This window comes from Bos taurus, chromosome 26, assembly GCF_002263795.3.
Source record: "Bos taurus isolate L1 Dominette 01449 registration number 42190680 breed Hereford chromosome 26, ARS-UCD2.0, whole genome shotgun sequence".
In the NCBI taxonomy this organism is placed as follows: Eukaryota; Metazoa; Chordata; class Mammalia; order Artiodactyla; family Bovidae; genus Bos; species Bos taurus.
Window position 1 is genome coordinate 34,749,204 of NC_037353.1, and position 20,122 is coordinate 34,769,325.

Sequence of the window (20,122 nt, forward strand, 5' to 3'; positions counted from 1 at the left end):
GCATTGCCTTTCTTTGGGATTGGAATGAAAACTGACCTTTTCCAGTACTGTGGCCACTGAGTTTTCCAAATTTGCTGCTATACTGAGTGCAGCACTTTAACAGCATCATCTTTTAGGATTTGAAATAGCTCAGCTGGAATTCCATCACTTCCACTAGCTTTATTGGTAGTAATGCTTCCTAAGGCCCATTTTACTTCACACACCAAGATGTCTGGCTCTAGGTGAGTACCCACACCATCGTGGTTATCCAGGTCATTAAGACCTTTTTTGTATAGTTTTTCTGTGTATTCTTGCCACCTCTTAATCTCTTTGCTTCTGTTAGCTCCTTGCCATTTCTGTCCTTTATTGTGCCCATTTTTGCATGAAATGTTCCCTTGGTATCTCCAATATTCTTGGAAAGGTCTCTAGTCTTTCCCAGTCTATTGTTTATTTCTTTGCATTGTTCACTTAAGAAGGCCTTCTTATCTCCCTTTGCTATTCTCTACAACTCTGGATTCAGTTGGGTATATCTTTCCTTTTCTCCTTCACTTTTTGCTTCTTTTCTCAGCTGTTTGTAAAGCCTCCTCAGACAACTATTTTGCCTTCTTGCATTTCTTTTTCTTGGGGATGGTTTTGGTCACTGCCTCCTGTACAACGATACAAACCTCTGTGCATAGTTGGTCATTATTTATTACAGTCTGCACTTTATTCCAACTGCCTTAGTTGTTACCTCATGTCTTTTTTCTGTTCCAAGGATCCCATCCAGGATACATTTTACATTTAGTCTTCCTGTCTTCTTAGACTCCTCTTGGCTCTGATGGTTTCTCAGACTCTTCTTATGCTAGAGTTGTTTTAAAAAACCAGTAAATCAGATCCTCTTACTGCATACTTTACTCCTGGTGGGCTACAGTCCATGGGGTCACAAGAATCGGACACAACTTAGCGACTAAACCACCCCTGCCATACGGTTCATGGCACCTGGGGTATAGATTGAGCCTCAGAGCCCCATGGCTTACAGACAGTAGTCGTTTATTCCTCTCCCATCACAGTTCAGAGGTAAGCAGCCTGGGCCGGCAGGATGGTTCAGCTGTCTGCTAACTCCAGGGCTGCTGTTTCTCAGACAGCAGGAAGAGGGCAGAGGGGAAGTGGAAGGCAAGCAGCTTGCTTTCGGGGACAGAACTTAGAAATTGCAGTTACTTTCCATTACATCCCATCGGATAGAACTATCACATGGCCGCACCCAGCTGCCAGCAGGGAGGGTAGGAGTATGGTCCAGCTGAGCCTTCGTGTGTCCTGCTTTTCTTCCAGGAGAGGGTGGAGGCCGGATGCTGCAGTGGAGACCGGCTGACCTGGGCTCTGATCACCCCAGAGCAGCACCCTCCACTGCCCGGCTACCCCCTAAGGGCCGCTTTGCTTATTCTACAGGCTGCCAGGCCCAGTCGCTGGACCTGGTCTTCATGCTGGACGCCTCGGTCTCAGTGGGGCCCGAGAACTTCGCCCAGATGCAGAGCTTCGTGAGAAGCTGTGTCCTCCGGTTTGACGTGAACCCCGATGTGACGCAGATCGGTCTGGTGGTGTACGGCAGCCGTGTCCAGACAGCCTTCGGGCTGGACACCCACCTCAGCCGTGCTGCAGTGCTGCGGGCCCTGAGCCAGGCCCCCTACCTGGGAGGGGTGGGCTCAGCAGGCACGGCCTTGCTGCACATCTATGACAAGGTGATGACGGTCCAGGGCGGTGCCCGGCCTGGCGTCCCCAAGGCGGTGGTGGTGGTCACGGGTGGGAGCGGGGTGGAGGACGCGGCTGTCCCGGCCCAGAAGCTGAGGGACAACGGCGTCTCGGTCTTGGTGGTGGGTGTGGGGCCCGTCCTGAGGGAGGCACTGTGGAGGCTTGCGGGTCCCCGTGACGCCCTGATCCACGCAGCAGCCTATGCAGACCTGAGTCACCACCAGGATGCACTCATCGAGTGGATATGCAGAGGTGAGTGGGGGAATCTGCAACTTTGGGGTTGCCTCCAAAGGGCGGACCTCAGCCAGAGCCTTCATGGACATCCCTATGGGGACAGCAGCTCCTCCCAACTACCGGGGACTTTCCATGTGCTGGGCTCTGTGCTAAATCCCATAGTCACATGGAACCCTGCAGGAGGCACACACAACTGTCCCCATTTAAGATGCAGAGAATTTTAGACAAGCATCTCTCCCCAGACTTAATGTATGCACCCCACCTAAAAAGAAGAGATTTGTTAGGATATCCACCAAGACCCCAGGATGGCACTGACCTTGCTAGGAACAGACACAGCCAGGCTAGCCTGACTTCAAGCCTCCTTTTACTAGGAACATTCTCTGCACCTTTTTAAAAGCCTGTGGCCGTAATAATGATAGTAAGCACTGCTGTGTGCTCAGCCCATCTTAAAGAAAGCGGCTGCTTGCCTGCAGGCAAGCTGAATGGAGGCTGGGGCCCACCCGTGTGCTCACCTGTGGCTCAAGAGCCCACAGAGCCACTGTGACACCTGCTCTGGTGGCCTCACCTTCGTCCTGGGTGAGGGTAGGGTCCGCAGGGCTGACCCAGGCTGGGTCTGCTGACACGTCCTCCCGTCTTCCCTTGCAGAAGCCAAGCGGCCAGTTAACCTCTGCAAACCCAGCCCATGCATGAACGAGGGCATCTGTGTCCTGCGCAACGGGAGCTACCGCTGCGAGTGCCAGGGTGGCTGGGAGGGCCCCCACTGCGAGAACCGTGAGTGTGGCATCAGCTCCAATGTAGGGGCTGGGGTGGTGTTCTCAGTCCTCCTCTTCCCCAGGAGTGTACCAAAGGAGGCTCTAGGGCATCGAAGGAAGGAGTCAGTCATTGGTTCATTCATACATGAAACATTCAGTGGGTGCCCCTACATCCCAGGTGCCATGCTGGGTGAGAGGAACAGAGCAGGAAACAAGACACGGAGACTCTCTGCCCTCCTGAGGGTTCTAGTCTAAGACACAACCAGTAAGAGCAGCATGTAGTGTATTAGATGGTGCTGAGCACCGAAGAATTGATGCTTTTGAACTGTGGCATCAGAGAAGGCTCTTCAGAGTCCCTTGGACTGCATGGAGATCCACCCAGGCCGTCCTAAAGGAAATCAATCCTGAATATTCATTGGAAGGACTGATGCTTAAGCTGAAGCTTCAATCCTTTGGCCACCTAACTTGAAGAACTGACTCCTTGGAAAAGACCCTCATGCTGGGAAAGATTGAAGACAGGAGGAGAAGGGAACGACAGAGGATGAGATGGTTGGATGGCATCACTGACTCGATGGACATGACTTTGAGTAAGCTCATTGTGTTGGTGATGGACAGGGAAGCCTGGTGTGCTGCAGTCCATGGGGTCGCAAAGAGTCAGACACAACTGAGCGACTGAACGGAACACACTCTGATGAAATTCTGGGGAGACTCTTGGGGAGGAGCACAGTGGACACAGAGTAACCGGAACACAGGCAGAGGATGTGGGCACAGGTTCGAGTGGGTGGGTGGATGGGGCAGTGGAAGTTGGTGGGAGTTCTTTTTTTTGAGTGTCTCTATTTGCTCACCAGAGGGTGAGGGCACGGAGGAGGTGCTGGAGGTTTGAGGAGAGAAGAGAATTAGTAACCATCTAGGAGAGAAGGCGGAGAAGGCAATGGCACCCCACTCTAGTACTCTTGCCTGGAGAATCCCATGGACAGAGGAGCCTGGTGGGCTGAGGTCCATGGGGTTGCGAAGAGTCGGACACGACTGAAGCGACTTAGCAGCAGCAGCAGGAGAGAAGGAGGCTAGAGTAGACATAGAAAAACGATTGTTGCGCAGCCTCCTAGGCCCCCTGTGGCGGCTGCTTCTCATGAATTTAAAGGTAGAAAAGCCAGCAGCAGCCAGTGGACGCTTCCCATTAGAGCCCTGCATTTGCGGGCCCTGGCAGAGGTGGTTTTCCTAATACGGGGAGGGCTGTGAGGGGCACTTCCTGCTTGGCTTAGCCTAAGCGCAAGGCACAATGGGGCCCATAAGGTTGCTAGTTGGTTAAGAAGAGGACTCAGACCCTCACGTCCTCAAAGTTCACTTCTTTCCTAGGGGCCTTGAGAGGAGATGCCCTCAAGGCACGTGGCTCCAGCCGAGAGCCTGCAGGAGGGCAGCCACCGCGCCCCTCCCGGCTGGGCCTACAGAGAAGGCCTGGGCCCCCTGGGCGCTGAAAGGGAGCCTGCCCTCAGCACAGCACCCTGTCTGTGGTCTCTGCCTCCAGCCCCGTCTGAACCCTCCTGCCCACTGTCCTGCCCCAGGGAGAAGAGAGGGCTCAGCTGCCAACAGAGCTGCCCAGGGACATGGTAGCAGCTGGTTGCCCCCCTCACAACCACACTGAGAACTCATCACATGTTTGCTGACCTAATTGTGCACTGTGGAGCTGGTGCCGTCTGCCGCGTGTCCCCCGAGGAGCAGCAGAGGAACCTGGAGACTTCTGATGGCCTGTTTGAAGCTCACGTTACCCACGATGATGGCTAAACAGGACATTGCTGGGACAGTTACGCCTGAGAAGGCAGTGATGACAGACCCGACTCGATGGTGGCCGAGATGGACGAAGGGTGGGCTTTTCAACACACCTTTCCCCGAAGATGCTCCAGATGGATTCGTTCTTTAGTTTGAAGAGGGGCTTGAGCGGCATTTGTGACTTGTTCTGGGACGGGATCGCTGTGTGGGACTTGGAAAGGCCTCAGACAGGAAGGAGACTGACCAGCTCTTTACCTGAGGGGGAGGGGCTGAGTGTGCAGACAGCCCTGGATTCGAGGGGCCACCTAAGCTGACCAGCACTCCCTTCGAGAGGCTTCTTAGTGTTTACTTAGGAGGGTTCATTGTGGGGTGTTTCTTGAGTGCCTGTCTTACTCTCCCTTTGGGGGTCAAAAAGGAGCAGAATTCTTAAACTCAGTCCATGTAGAACAAAGAGATTTGAAGGGGTTGGTTTTTTTAGATGGAGATCTTATGCTGCCTTGGTTTTAGTTTTGTTTTTCATACCTGGTTTTAAAAGGAATATTTCAAGAAGTGATGTTGGTTGTGTTTATTTAACAGGAGCATTTGTCCCTAAATGGCAAAAAGGCTTAGATAGCATATTCTCCGGCGAACTGGATATTTGCTTATCCCACAGTCCTTAACAAATCAATTCTCTGCCCAGGTGGTCGAGTTGGGAGTTGGTTTTCAGTAGAAGCCTTTGCAGAGCTCTGATTTAAATCCAGACACTTTATCATAGTTTTTATTTTTAATGTAAATACCTTTAATGTGATGTTTTATGGGCAAACATTCACGGCTACGGCTACTTTGATTTAAATACTGCTTAAGAACTTCAGGATTTGTGGTGCAAAGAAAAGTACTTGGAAGGTCATCACCGTGGTTTTATTAGATGTTAAAAACAAGTCCAGTGTGCCAAGCACTGTGCATGACAGTCATTTCCATTCAAGGGCTATTTCCATTCCAGTCGTTGCCTTCTGCCAAGGCAAAAGCAATATCAGAGCAGAGTCACGTGCCCACCCGGTAGGTGCCGATAGCTGCTAGAGAATTCCATTGTCTTTACATTAACAGCAGTTTAATCATTTCATAATATAGGTTCTTTGTCTGGCTCAGGGTTGATATTTGGATGTCCCATTTGAACTGGACTTAAAAACCGCACAAAACTGGGCCCTGGGCCTAGCCTACATATTAAAGACCTTACTGTTGCTATTTTTAGGTTTCAGCCCTTGGGGGAAAAGAAATTTAACCTTTTCTAGCCAAGGTGCCACTGGAGTTTAACCCTTTCTGGGTTCTAGTAGCGAAAGAGGGAATTCCTGACAAGATAACCTTAAGTGATCTTTTCCCAGCTAACCCTTTTTCTTTCTTTTTAAAGAAACTGGCTTTTACTTTAATTACGTAATATACAAATATGTTCTCCTTGTAAAAACTTAAACATTGCCGATAGATCATAAATCTTTTATTTTCTCCAAATGATCCTTATTCCAGCCAGCTGCTCTAGTTTTTGCTTTTCTAGAAAGATAGCATTTACAAGTAATGACAGTTTTGTCTCTCCTTTTGAAATTTTATACTACTTTTTCTTGTCACTTTGCATTTGTCTAGGACCTCCAGAATGATGATTTAACAAGTAGTGGAACGTAGCTGGTTTTTGACTTGAAAGGATGTTTCTGTCATTGCTACTCTCTGTGCATTACTTGATAAGGAATGCTTGCTTCTATTCCTGGATTAGAGTGTTTATTAGGAGTACTGAGATTTGTGGTTTGCTTTGCTGCTCCCTTTGAGATGTTTTTTCACATTGGACTCGTTAATATGATGAAATGTCTATCTGTATTTTTCACTTGTTGAACCACCTTTGATTTCTTGGATAAATGCTATTTGGTTGCAATGTCTGGTTCTTTAAACACTGCTGAATTCCACTTGCCAATATTTTAAAGTTTTTTTTCAATTTATGTTCAAAAATGATTGTCTTTTATAATATATTGGAATGTTTTTCTTTTATGTGTTGGAATTTTGGTATCAGAGCTATGCTCTCTCAAATGAAAATATGTAGTCCTCAAACTTTCAAGCTGCTATATTCATAGTATTTTCTTGTAATTCAAAAGGACTGTCAGTATCGGTACTTGAGGCCTCTTTTTTCAGTTCTGCCATTTACTATTGCTGTAGGCTGTCTTTTTAATGAGTCAGAAATTTGGTTTTGTCATTTTTAATTATTACTACTAAGGCAACATTTCAAGTATTGATATGATTTTTACTCCCCTAAGAATTATCTAGGAGTGTGTTTAAACGTATTGATTTTCAGTCATTTTTATATATGATCAGTTTCTAAAGATGTTTCCCAAGTCTTAATTATAATTATAAAATCTTTCAGCCTTACCTCTGCTACTTGATGTAAGGAGGCTTAAAGTCTCCTGCTAGGATCCCACCTTGTAATTCTATGTTTTGACTCACAGAGTTTGAAGTTCAGTGTATAAATATCCACAATGTTTTCCCCTTGAAGTAGAAGTCTACCAGGCCTTGCCACGTCATCCCATGAAATACAAGAAAATCCAAAATACAATGAACATTTTATTAAAAAAAAAATCTAACTAACTCACCACTTGGGACGCCAAGTGTTAATGACAAAGGAAATAAATGCCCTGGGAATAGAAAGACAAGGCAGACTCGAAGGCCCTTTAGTTCCCAGGAACCAGTGTTAAAGAACGCTGATTCAGAACCCCCAGAAGTGAGGCAGAGATGATAGATGAAATGTTTTAACCTGTGTTAACAATGCCATCGGGAGAGAAACAGGCAACACAAACAAGAGCACTGTCGATTTTAAGAAAAGAGACCACCTGAAACAAAATTTGCCCCCTTTTTTCTTCTTGGAAAGGGCCTGGACATCAAGCACAACTTCAAAAAACAGGGACTAAGAGAGCACTGTATTAAATAACTCTTCTCTTAAAAATGGCCTTTCCATGGGACTGAATCTGTAAACACAGGGTAATCTTGTTTCTATAGTAATGTAAAAAGTCAGTTAAATCGCAAAAGACACTTTTCACTGTTCTAAATTACAGGATTTTAAACATTTTTTCCCCCTATATAATACAGCATCATTTAAAATTTTTATTTAAAAGCAATTGGTTCAGGCCCACTTTAGCCTGAAAAAAGTCCTTAATTTACCAGGAACAGTGCCTCAGTTTGGTCCCAAATATTTTCCCAATTACCATTTCTTTAAAAAAAAAACACCATTGATGGTTTTTACACAGTTGAAGACAAGGACGATTTAACCCCTGACACTGCTTAAGTATCAGATAGGAGATGACGGTCAGGAGTTGAGATATACTCTCACCAAGGCCCTGTGATCAGTGAGACAAGGCCCTGCTACCTCGATTTCTCCTCCACCAAGGCCTCCACATCAGAAACTTTTCATTTAAAAAGTCTGATAAAACAACTGATGAAAATTTCAAGGAAGAAACACAGAATACCCCTAACTACAGCAATGTCCTATTTACAACCAATAGACTTGGGTCTCCAAGAGTCTTGTATTATTTCCTTTGGCCCTGCACAGGGACAGAGCCTCCTCTTAGCCGAAGTATTCCATTCACAGAACCCCAGTTCTTCCTTTTTCTTGTAAACAGACTCACCCTTTTACAGAGTTGCTGCTTTAACGAAGACTGTTACGAAGCAGGATTGTCACCAAGGTCCATATTGACAGGAGAGTCTTTAGATGAAGTTCGTTTCCTAACTTGCTCCTTTCTTCTCCCATTCCTAGGGTACCATTCAAACACCAGCATCCAGCCCCCCAAGAGAAGAAAATTAGTTATCCTCCGCAGCCAACCTACATATTCATAGAAGAAGCTAGGAAGAGAGACAGCAATTAAGGTTCAACCCCCGTGTGTTCCCTGTTGCTTGGAGCCCCTGTTCAGAGATTTTGAGGCCATGGAGCAAGACAGAGGCTGAGTGACGTCTGCCTCGGTGCTCATGTGCTTACATGGATTTAATACACAGTCACTGGTACAGGTGTCTTACAATACTTCCAGCAGGTAATAAGCAGGACAGCAATGAGAGCTGCCTGTGGTAAGGAGCAGCATTTGCCAAAAACACAGGCAGCTCTAGGCATGCTCTTTACTGTACAAATGAGTCAAGGGTTCATAACGCTCCTCATCCAGCCCCCAGGGATAAATCTGCTCTCGTTTACCCCTCACCGCCAGTTGCCTGGGTGGCTTCCGGCAAACCCATCACCCATCTGAATCTGCTGCTTTTGTTTTCCTGACAGACGCCCTTCAGAATCACTGAGGTTCTTTTTAAATTGGAAAACTCTCCAGCCCGTCTCTGTCTCTGAGCTGCTCCTCTCCCCCCACGCCCACGGAATCTACTGATAATCACGCGGTGGGCAGCGCAGAGCATTTGCACGCCCTCAAGTGGACTTGCAAGGACACAGAACCAAGCAAGCACCTTTCTGGTCGGTCAAGGCCAAAGACACAGCCAAGTCCCAGCCTCCCGCCTCTTCCCTCAGAGCCTATGCTCAGAAGAGGAAAGTGCCACCTGGGTCAGATGGGCGCCCCGCCACCCTGGTGACAGTTCTGTCCTCCAGGGGGCCCTGAAAGAGCACAGGAGTGACCGCTTACCTTGGCTTTCTGGAGGACGGTGCCTTTGCCCGTGACCATGACCGACAGAGGCCTGTTCTTGAGCGCAGTTGCGGAGTTGACCGGGGTACAGTCGGGGGCAGGAGTCGGGGTGGCCGCTTTGGGCTGTGGGGTCAGAGGAGAGCGAGGGCTGAGTGAAGGGCGGGGAGGCATGGCTCATCCCGTGCTTGGCCCACGGGGACGGGGCACCGGACTCACCCGGGGGCTCACGCTCTCCAGGTGGGTGGTGTCCACAGTGGTGCCCAGCGTCACGGGCCCGGCCTCCGCCTTCCTCAGGCTGTCCTTCACCTCCACAATGCTGAGCTCCAGGTCCACACGCCTGCGCTCCTCCACCCTGCACTCCTCGTCCACCTCCCTCAGCTTCTGCTCCAGGCTGGCCGCCGCCCCCTTGTCTGCAGAGAGAAGTGAACAGCCTTTCAGCCAGAAGTCACGCCAGGGGCAGGACGGATTCACACACACACACCATGCCGAAACACGACCCCCGAGGGGCTGTGGACCACTGCTCTGGCTCTGACCCTTAGAGCAGGGACAGGCCTCTCGATGGGTGGCAGACAGCCTCCAAGTCCAGGAGCCCAGGTCCTGTGTCTCCATTCTGCAAAGGCTGGGGAGGCCCCGGCCGCAGAGCTCCGCCTTCACAAGAGGGCCTGAATCTGAGGCCTAACGTCCCTCCTGGTAGGTGCTTAGGGACTCTTGTTGTTTCAATACCTGCCATGGTGACAGCAACCTCAAAGCGAGAAAGAAGCTTCACTGGTGACCTCTGGAGGATGGTTGGGCTGTTTCAACTTGCCCCACATGGTTCCCTCAATCCTCCTGGCACGTGCTGCTTCCCTGGGCCTAATGGAGCCATGGTCCTCAACCCTGCCCCCTTCTCAGCCCTGTCTTACCCTCCCCTCTTCACCCTGGTGTTCTCAGGCTGTTCCTGTAGCACCAAGAAATGATGATTCAACCAAGAGTCCATGCTAGGAGCTCACTGCAGAGGAAAGGATGGTACCACATGTTCAGTATGGAATCCTGAGCACCGAGTGACTGCCCGTGAGTATGGGCGATGGAAATGTTCTCAAGCTGACTCTGGTGATGGCTGCACAACTCTGTGAATATACTGGAAACCATGTGCAAATGGGTCATCGTATGGTCTATGAATTCTTATCAATGAAGATGTAATCTTTTTTAAAAAGTGGGTCACATCATGCCCCCCTTACCTTTCTTCTACCAATCATGTTTATAAGATTCTCGGGGATCAACTGCTTATGTTGGTTAGTGCGCGTCTAATGGGCTTCACTGATAGCTCAATTGGTAAAGAATCCACCTGCAATGCAGGAGACCCCGGTTCGCTTCCTGGTCAGAAAGATCTGCTGGAGAAGGGACAGGCTACCCACTCCAATATTCTTGTGCTTCCCTTGTGTCTCAGCTGGTAAAGAATCCGCCTGCAATGTGGGAGACCTGGGTTTGATTCCTGGGTTGGAAAGATCCCCTGGAGAAGGGAAAGACTACCCACTCCAGTATTCTGGCCTGGAGAATTCCATGGGCTGTATAGTCCATGGGGTCACAAAGAATCGGACATGACTGAGCGACTTTCACTTTCACAGCTTAAATATTAAGTGTACACGGAGTTACTCTCTGAAAATGAAGTCAAATGCTGCTGAAAGGTCTTACGAGGGACAAGCTGCTAGGAAAAAGCTAAAGGATGATATGAGGATGACTTGGAAAATAATCTACAAGGATGCAGATTTCTTTAAAATGAACACAGATTTAAGGCACTTGTAAAGAGACGGCCAGTTGAAGCATTAGAGGTGTGGCTAATGCGGGAACCATGACCCGGGGCTCCCGTCAGCCAGCCCAGAGGGCAGGGAGAGACCTTGGCATTGCCGCAGAAGATGGGCCAAGAAACAGACATTTGTCTTAAATGAAATGACACATTTCAGGTCTAGACACATAATTTTTAGAGATTTCCTTCTTTTTCAACTATGTCCTGATATAGGACAGTGACCTTTCAGAAAGGCTAGAAGGGGAGGACTTTGCGGGGAGCACCCACCTGTGCCAAAGGTTGAGGCGGCTGCAGGCATGTGCTCAGACAGGAGGGGTGCATACCTGTACACTTTAACAGGGTCTCTTTCAGCTCCCGTTTCTCCCTCCGGAGCTGAGCCAGGTGCCCTCGGATCTCTTCCTTCTTCTTCTCAAGCCTCTCTTTTTCCTCCGTGTACCGCTTCACCTCGGCTTCTGTCCGGTTCTTGCCAAGTTTGATCTCTGCAGACCCAGAGGGAGGGGAACCCCCTGCGTCAGTCAGGCTGGCCCCTGAGGGCAGTCCCACCCCTCTCTACAGGCTCAGGCAGAACCCAGCACTCTGGAAGTAGGTTAGAGGTGGATGCCAGACCAGCCTAGCAGGGACAGAAAAGGAAACTGAGCCTACCCCTTCTTTGCTATGAGACATTGGGCAAGTCCTCCAACTCTCTGGGCCTTTCTTTCCTCATCTGAAAGGGAGGCAATCAGACTAACCTCTCCAAGTAAAAGTGTTAGTCGCTCAGTCATGTCCAACTCTTTGCACCCCTGTGAACTATATCCCACCAGGCTCCTCTGTCCATGGAATTCTCCAGGCAAAAATACTGGAGTGGGTTGCCATTTCCTATTCCAGGGGATCTTCCCAACCCAGGGATTGAACCCGAGTCTCCTGCATTGCAGGCAGACTCTTTACCATGTGAGCCACCAGGGAAGCCCCCAAGCCCTTTCCAAAACCTTCAACTCTTATCTAGCACAGGCACCTGGACTGGCTGCCTTCAGCCTGTCCTTCACAGGTGGGCTGGACCCGGCCGGGGTGACAGCCACCGTGTCAGGGCAGCTTGGGGAAGGGGAGGTCTTCTGCTGTCCAGCCTGGAGCTTGACCTCTGTGCCTCCCAGGGAGGGCTCCTCAGGTTCCTGACTCTCCTGCTGCATCTGGGTGGGGAGAAAGCAGATAGAATTCAGCCGGCCAAGGGGCCCCCCGAGAAGGTAAGGCTAGCTCATTCACTGCGGGAGCCCCTGTACCTGCAACTCGGGGTTCTCTGGAGACTTTATGAGGGGCTCATCAGGGGCGGGGTCCGAATCTTCAGGGAGAGGGAGAGTCTCGGCCGGAGGGTCCTGGTGGGGCGGCGTGGGTGAAGGGGCCCGGGCGCCGCTGTCACCGTGTAGGAAGGACTTGATGGGCGTGAGGTCCAGGTACACACGGTCAGGGTCAGGCTCACCCGGAGCATCTGTTGCAGGGGTGGCTTCCTCGGGGGCTTCCCCCTGCATGGGGAAGAATCAGGGGGCTTTCTCCACTGCCTTGGGTCCTTGAGCCCTAGAGGGGACGCCAGCCCTGCTGCATAGCTCCTGTCCCTTCCCTGTGCCCAAGTTCACCAGACCTCCTTCCCAAGGAGCCTCCTGAAGAGCTGGAGTTAGAAGGCCCGGGCTCATCTCCTGGGTAGGCCATTCAAGAGGTGGGAGACCCAGGCCACAGTGCTTCATCTCCCTGACTTGACTTCCTCATCTGGAGAGAAGAGGCTAGGAGTCCCTCCCTCTCAGGTGGCTGGGATGAAGTGAGATCGCCCACAGATGCCCTTAGCACAGAGGTCCATGCCCCGTGACCAGAGCCAGCTGTCAGGGTGATGAATCCACCTCCGCCACCAATCTGAACCTTAATAGTGTCTGGACAGCTAATGTCTAAGTAACAAGATTTTAGTATTTCCTCATACCACAGTTGAGAAATAATCTCAAAACGAATTAAAGACCTCAGTGTAAGACCTAAAACATAAAACTCCTAGAAGAGAACATTGAACACTCTGACAGAAATCATGCAATATTTTGGGGGGTATGTCTAATAAGGCAAAGAAATAAAAGTAAAAATAAGCAGGACCTAGTTAAAAATTGTTGCTCAGCAAAGGAAACCATCAACAAGATAAAAAAGACAATATATGGCATGTGAGAAAATATTTTCAAATGATATGACCCACAAGGGGTTAATATCCAAAATATATAAATAGCTCATATATCTCTACATAAAAAAAAAGCCACCCCATTAAAAAATGGGTGGAAGACCAGAATAGACATTTTTTCCAAAGCAGACAGACAGATGGCCAACAGACAACATGAAAACATGCTCGGCATCACTAATTATTAGAGAAATGCAACAGAAACAAAACGAGACACTACCTCACACCTATCAGAATGGCTGTCTTCAAAAAGCCTACCAATAACAAGTGTTGACAAGGATGTGGATAAAAAGGAAAGCCTGTTCACTGATGGTGGGAATGTAAAGTGGTGCGGCCACTATGGATAACAGTCAAGAGGTGCCTCAAAACATTCAAAATGGAACTACCGTATGACCCAGCAATTCCGTACCATGGAAAAAGCAAAACCACAAACTCGGAAAGATACATGCGCCTCAGAGCTCATAGCAGCACTGTTTACACCGGCGGAGGTGGAAGCAACCCTAGTGTCCATCCACAGACGCACGGATGAAGACGTACGCATGCGTACACACACACACCATGGACCATTACTCAACCGTGAAAGACGATGGAAGTCTGCGGTTTACAGCGATGTGGATGGACCTAGAGAATATCATGCCCAGTGAAATAAACTCAGAGAAAGGCAAATACTGTGTGGTGTCACTTACGTGTGGAATCTGAAAAACAGGACAAATGAATCACATATAGCAAAACAGACGCACTGATACAGAAAGCAGCCCAGCGGTTACCCGTAGGAAGAGGGGAGGGGGAAGGGGCGAGAGAGGGGTATGTGGTTAACAGATACAAATCACTATGTATAAAATAGATGAGCAACAAGGATATATTGTATAGTATGGGGAATTATAGCCATTATTTTATAATAACTTCTACTGGCATATAATCTATAAAAATACTAACTGTGCTGTATATCTGAAACGAATATAATATTGCAAATCAACTATACTTCAGTTTCTTAGAAAAGGCCAATGATGTTGCTCTTCTCTATCCCAACACCTCACTGTCCACCCCAGCACTGATCAGAGTGGTTAACCAGCTTTTATCTGGATGAGTCCCCAGGCCAGGCAGATGGTAGCACCCCAGCAGATAAAAGAGAACCTCACTGCACCAAGTCACCCTCACTGCAGATGACATGGAGTCCATTCCTCTTGGGGACCATCTAACGACCTCTGGCATTGAGGCTTCGGGTCTTGGCAGAAGGGGATGGACAGCCCCAGGCTGCCACCTAGCCAGCATCCTCACCGCGGTTGTCAGCTCTGACACCTCCACATCGTCGTACAGCAGCTCCTGGCGATCCTGGCTGGGCAGGCCGTCAATGTAAGTGTTCGGCTCCGAGAACTTTCTCTGCATCAGCCTGGAAGACATGGTGAGAGAGGATTCAGGATAGGGGTAGGGGTAAAAGCCACCAGTCTCAAAGGCTTCCAAACAATGAAAGGCGCAGTGAAATCCGCGGGCTGTGCAGGAGGCCTGGGGATGAGCCCTAATCTCCTTGTAAAATGAAATCATTTGTTTAGGGGTATCTCCTCCCTCTCTCCCCAGGGTCTTCTTACTAGAACTCCTGGTTCCAAATGTCTCTTCTTGAAAAATAATCTTCCCTTGCCCCATACCCCTCCTCTCTGACACAACTGAGCGACTAAGCACAGTACAGCCGTCTTCTCACCCGGATTCCACCCTTTCAGGACCTCCTTCCAACAACAAAATCCTGTCATTTCATCTTCACAGTACACTTGGGCCAGCACAGACAGACACTTTCCCCATTTTGGCTCAGTTTGCTTCCACCCATGGAGGAGGGAGATCAAACCAGTCACTCCTAAAGGAAATCAGTCCTGAATATTCATTGGAAGGACTGAAGCTGCAGCTCCAATACTTTGGCCACCTGATGGGAAGAGCTGACTCATTAGAAGAGCTGACTCATTTCCCCTGATGCTGGGAAAGATGGAAGGCAGGAGGAGAAGGGGCTGGCAGAGGATGAGATGGTTGGATGGCATCACTGTCTCAATGGACATGGGATTGAGCAAACTCCAGGAGACAGTGAAGAACCGGGAAGCCTGGGGTGCTGCAGTCCATGGGGTCACAAAGAGTTGGACACAACTGAGCAACTGAACAACAGCAATGCTGCCTCTACCCACCCCCCTCCCCAAGACCACTTCTTCCCGAGACCCAGTTTGCTCATCCAGGAGGCAGAAGTACCCCCTGTTGGCTTACACCAGTGTGTGCTGGGACTCAGTAAGGGAGCCATGCAGAAGTGCCGCCTCTTCAGCAAGGAAAGCGAAGGCCAGGAGAGGTGCCCACTCTGCCTTCAGGAGCTGCTGCTGCTGCTAAGTTGCTTCAGTCGTGTCTGACTGTGTGACCCCATAGATGGCAGCCCACCAGGCTTCCCCGTCCCTGGGATTCTCCAGGCAAGAACACTGGAGTGGATTGAACAGCATCTAATTAGAGCCAGGGATGTGGTGGCTGTCCCCCGGGCCAGTGGCCTGGCTTGGCTCCTTGCTGGGCCTCCCTGAGGGCCGCTCCCTGGCCCTGGTCTTCCTGCTTCTGGGGGAACAGGGCCCACCCAGAGTTCCCAGCTGCTCGAGGAACCACGAGAGGCTAGTCTAGGCCTTGATCTAGAAGCATGGCTAGGAGTGAGAGGTCCTCGAATACTCACAGCAGAGAGGTTTTGGCAGCGCTCACGATACAGGAAACTCTATCGGCATCCACATAGTCATAGGTGAATTCTTCCGGGTCTGTCTTGGAGCCCGACTCAGAGAGCAGGAGGCCTAGCCAGTGGCCCATTTCCTCGGAAGACTTGGCCTGGGAGGAAGCCGAGAGGGACGTGAGCAGGGCTGGAGCGTGCTGCCTGGCGCCCAGACCTCCTCACCTCTTCCCTGATGCCCACCCTGCTGGGCAAGGCCTCTGAGAGCCCTGAGGCCATGTTCCTCATTTTTGCTGGTATATTTCAGCCCCCAGGAACCCCAAATAATATTTCCTGCTACTAGTGATACCCTGGTGCCATCTCAATGATGCTGTGGGCATTTGTCCCCAGTATCACATGTAATATTTATAACGATGTATTTCTAGAGGGCTTCCCCAATGGCTCAGCAGGTAAAGAATCTGCCTGCAATGTAGGAGACGCAGAAAGGAGACATGGGTTCGATCCCTGGGTCAGAAAGATCCCCTGGAGAATTGAACAGCAACTCACTCAAGAAATCCCATGGAGAGAGGAGCCTGGCAGGCTACAGTCCAAAGGGTTGCAAAGAGTCGGATACGACTAAGTGACAAAGTACGCATGCCCCATCACATGTAATGTTTATAAGTATGTATTTCTAGAGGGCTAATGGACTAGGAGAGGACTGTTAAAATGTATGCATTTTAGGTTGGCACCTCTATTTTATGAATTATCACATTTTAGTTTACAACCCTAATGCATATATACAAGACTACCTGGATCCCTGCTAAGAAATAACAAAATTCAAATGTATTTTTGTTTATGGTTTTAACAATCAGACTGTCTTATACACCTTATGCCAGGTCAGCTACCTCTGACTAATCATGAACTAAATCCCAGTGAAGCCGGCGCCTAGTTTTCCCCAGGCGACAACACATTCTAATCAGACATGTACACTGAGTATTTTCTATTAAAATGCCAGCATGGTTTCTGGGCTTTATAATGAGAAAGAACTGGGAATCCCATAGATACTGCAGGTTTACTTTCATGAGGAAAAACAAACCACCATGCTGGCTTTACCAGCATGCCACAGCTCTGTGCTTGTGATGAGAAGGGCAGCTGAAAGTGCAGCTTGACATTTAGCTGGTTTCCTTTCCCCACTCATTTTCAAGTGGATTTTTCAATACAGCTTTTCACGGGCTGCCTCTAGTTCCTGCTGCCACCATCGCTGCCCTGGGCGATGAGTCTCATTTTATCCCTTCCTGTCCCCCTTCCTTCCATCCCCAACCCAGCAGCTGGAGGACACATCTTGGAATCCAAATCTGAACACGACACCCTCCCTGGAAACCCTTCAGGGTCTTTGTTGTTCAGCCACTCAGTTGCGTCTGACTCTCTGTGACCCCATGGACTGCAGCACGCCAGGCTTCCCTGTCCTTCACCATCTCCCGGAGCTTGCTCAAACTTCATGTCCATCGAGTCGGTGATGCCATCCAACCATCTCGTCCTCTGTCATCCCCTTTTCCTCCTGCCTTCAATCTTTCTCAGCATCAGGGTCTTTCCCAATGAGTTGGCTCTTTGATCAGGTGGCCAAAGTATTGGAGTTGCAGCTTAAGTCCTTCCAATGAATATTCAGGACTGATTCCCTTTAGGATGGACCGGATGGGTCTCCTTGCAGTCCAAGGGACTCTAAAGAGTCTTCTCCAATGCCACAATCCTAATGCATCACTTCTTCGGTGTTCAACTTTCTTTATGGTCCATCTCTCACATCCATGCATGACTAGCAGGTCTACCACTGCTCTTAAGATCTGCCCCCACTCCCTGCCACAGGCTTTCTCTACACAGCCCCCACCCGCCCAACATTCAAACTTTCATACATATTCACAGCTCCTGCCCCCTGCTCAGTGATTACTAAGTTGTCATTACTAGTCATTACTTAGTGATTACCAAGTCAGCAGGAGCTAGAGGCAGCCCGTGAAAAGTGATAAAATGGATATTGAATCACATCTCACTCTTGAAGGTAGGTCTCATGCCAGGGAACACATCTGTCTCGTTCACCAAATCATGGTACTGAACAGGTATCTGTCAACAGGATGGCGGGATGCAGGAATGAACACAGGCTTGTCCTTGGGAAGCAGTTGCCCCTTTTAGCCACAAGAGGGCAGTATTGGAGCAATTTCAGGATGAAGACCCCTGGATCTAGGACTAGGTGAACAGGAATGAACTGGGGTGTGTGCTTAAGTGCGTATAAAGCACTCTGGCTTGGGCCTGCCCAGTTCATGGCAAGGCGTTATGTCACCTCTCTTTTTGTAAATGTAACATAACATCAAACAGGGTGGGGAGTGGGAATAATGCAATTGCATCACAAACCTTATTCTTCCCCCAAGATAAACCCTAACCGTCTGCATTTTTATGTACTGGGTCCCATCTGGTGATACACAAACGAAATCACAAACCCGCTTTGAGTCCCCAGAAAGTTTTTCCAGCAACTTAGGGAGTTATAAATACTCCTTCTACCCTAAGTGCAGGAAATAGCTCATTGTCCCGTTCCTATAACACAACCACCCTGAGGTCAGAAAGGGAATGGAAATTTTTTAAAAAACGCAAACAATCTCAGGCAAAGGAAGTAAAAATAAAGTGCAGCTGAGCTGAATCTCCCGTGGTAGGATTTCAGTCCTCAGGACCTGGGGCAAACAGCCGTGACCGTGACCTCCGCCCTGGCTGTGTCTGCCTCCCCAACCCCCCACCGCCCTGGCCAGCAGTACCTCGAGCTTGGCCAGCTCCTCGCCGTTGTGGAGGATGCGGAAGGAGTAGAGGTGGTCCGGGCTCGGGTCCGGCACCACCTCACAGCCCAGCAGGCTGAGGGGCTGCTGGGCCGCCTTGCTCCGGTTCCGGTCCTGGTAGAAGTACAGGTGACTGTCCCTGACGGAGCACCAGCGTGACTTCCATTGGCTGTTGACCAGCACGTTCAGGTAGCCTGTGGGGAGGGACATGGCTGAGGGGGTGTCGGCGGCTGAGGGCATCCAGGACCGCCCTTGCTTGCCCCTGGACCTCCGGAAACGCTTCTCTTAAGTCTCAGCTCCCAGTCTTGCCAAGCTTTGCCTGAGAGAATTTCTCAACCTCGAAGAGGCTGTGAATCTCAGTCTTTCTCCTTCCTGTGTGTGAGGGGCTGGATCCCTTGAAGGAGGGGAGCACACAGCCCTACTGGTTTTTGGAAAAGGCGTGTCCAGGGGGCAGTGAACTGTGTCTTGGACTAGACCAGGCCAGGGGGTATGGGTGGGTGTGTGTGGGTGGGTGTGGATGGGTGTGGGGAGGTGTCATGGGGGGGAGTGTGTGGGGGTAGTGTGTGGGTGTGTGTGTGCATGCGCATGCTGGACCGAGGCTCCCTGGCCTGGCCTCGTCTCCCAGCTCTAAGCCTGTGACCTGCAGCGGCCCTCCCCGACCTCTGCCGGCCCAGGCCACCTGCAGGAAGCCCTCCTCCAGCCATGATCAGTCCCCTCATCTCCACAGCCTTAGCTCCCTAAGCCCCCCTGACACCTTGCCACCCCTGGGTCACTCGGTCTCAGCCTGCAGAGGCCTCCTCCCCTTGGCCAAGTCCTCCTCATCCTCCCAGGGGCAGCTGACCCTGGCCCTCTCGGTTTCTGCCGCACCCCACCCCCGCCACAGCTCTGCTAGCCTCAGAGCACTTGAAAACTGGAACAGTGACACTCTGCTTCCATGTCAGCTTCCCAACTGGACATAGAGCCTGTCAAGGGCATGAACTTGCCATGTCCATCTCGAGCATCCGGGTCTGTGCCCTGTGGCTCCTCCACTAGGGAGCCCTCCTTTCTCCGCCAGCACCCAGGGCCTCTCAGCGCTGGGGTACACCCATTCTGCAGGCCTTTGTTTTTAGATGGCTGCATGTGTCGGGTTCAGCTTCCTCCCCAACTCAGATGAACGTTTATGGAGCTGACACCATGTGCCAAAGCACAGCCTTGTCCCCGGGGCTGGAAAGACCAGTAAAAGTCCAGCCTTCGGAACCCTTTCCCACCTGCATGCAGTGAGCTGACGTCTGTCTGTGCTGCTCATCTTCCCAGAGGTACCAGTTTGCAGCGTGGATGCCTTTTCCATCTTAAGGGAGCAGCAGCTGCTCTGACCCTTAGCCGGGATGACCCAGGCCCACGCACCAGAGTCAAAGTGCATGGCCACCTCTGTACCCAGCTCAATGCTGGACTCTCAGTGGGGGTCGGAATTTCTCAGAGCCACGTGACCATCCCATCACAGCAGCAACGTGGAAGAAAGTGAGCCTAGGACTTCGGAACACTGGCTCGTTCAGGCAGGCGCCTCACTCGCCCATCACAGTTCTCTGGGCCAGAGAGAGGCGGGGAGCTGAGTTGCCAAGCCCCGGGAAGGAGTCTGTGTTCTCTTTGG

General features: G+C 50.3%; 2 protein-coding genes across 8 annotated transcripts in view; one reads left to right on the forward strand and one right to left on the reverse strand.

The window, feature by feature from the left end:
• The window catches only part of VWA2 (von Willebrand factor A domain containing 2), a 51,289-nt gene extending 44,825 nt beyond the window's left edge, over positions 1-6,464 (forward strand). For 2 of the 3 annotated variants that reach the window (XM_015460746.3, XM_015460744.3), the window contains 3 exons: positions 1,405-1,956; positions 2,584-2,709; positions 4,047-6,464. In XM_015460746.3, the coding sequence (XP_015316232.1) occupies positions 1,405-1,956; positions 2,584-2,709; positions 4,047-4,165 (797 nt within the window). In that variant the 3' untranslated portion in view covers positions 4,166-6,464. The remainder of the gene's footprint in view (positions 1-1,404; positions 1,957-2,583; positions 2,710-4,046) is intronic. The other variant, XM_015460745.3, reaches the window with a different exon arrangement.
• A 554-nt stretch (positions 6,465-7,018) lies between these two features.
• Positions 7,019-20,122, reverse strand: part of AFAP1L2 (actin filament associated protein 1 like 2) — a 116,689-nt gene continuing 103,585 nt past the window's right edge. For all 5 annotated transcript variants that reach the window (XM_059881947.1, XM_005225752.5, XM_059881948.1 and 2 more), the window contains 9 exons: positions 18,478-18,689; positions 15,716-15,861; positions 14,311-14,422; positions 12,110-12,349; positions 11,848-12,019; positions 11,180-11,335; positions 9,290-9,483; positions 9,074-9,196; positions 7,019-8,213 (listed from right to left, as the gene is read on the reverse strand). In XM_059881947.1, coding sequence (XP_059737930.1) covers positions 8,187-8,213; positions 9,074-9,196; positions 9,290-9,483; positions 11,180-11,335; positions 11,848-12,019; positions 12,110-12,349; positions 14,311-14,422; positions 15,716-15,861; positions 18,478-18,689 — 1,382 coding nt within the window. In that variant the 3' untranslated portion in view covers positions 7,019-8,186. The remainder of the gene's footprint in view (positions 8,214-9,073; positions 9,197-9,289; positions 9,484-11,179; positions 11,336-11,847; positions 12,020-12,109; positions 12,350-14,310; positions 14,423-15,715; positions 15,862-18,477; positions 18,690-20,122) is intronic.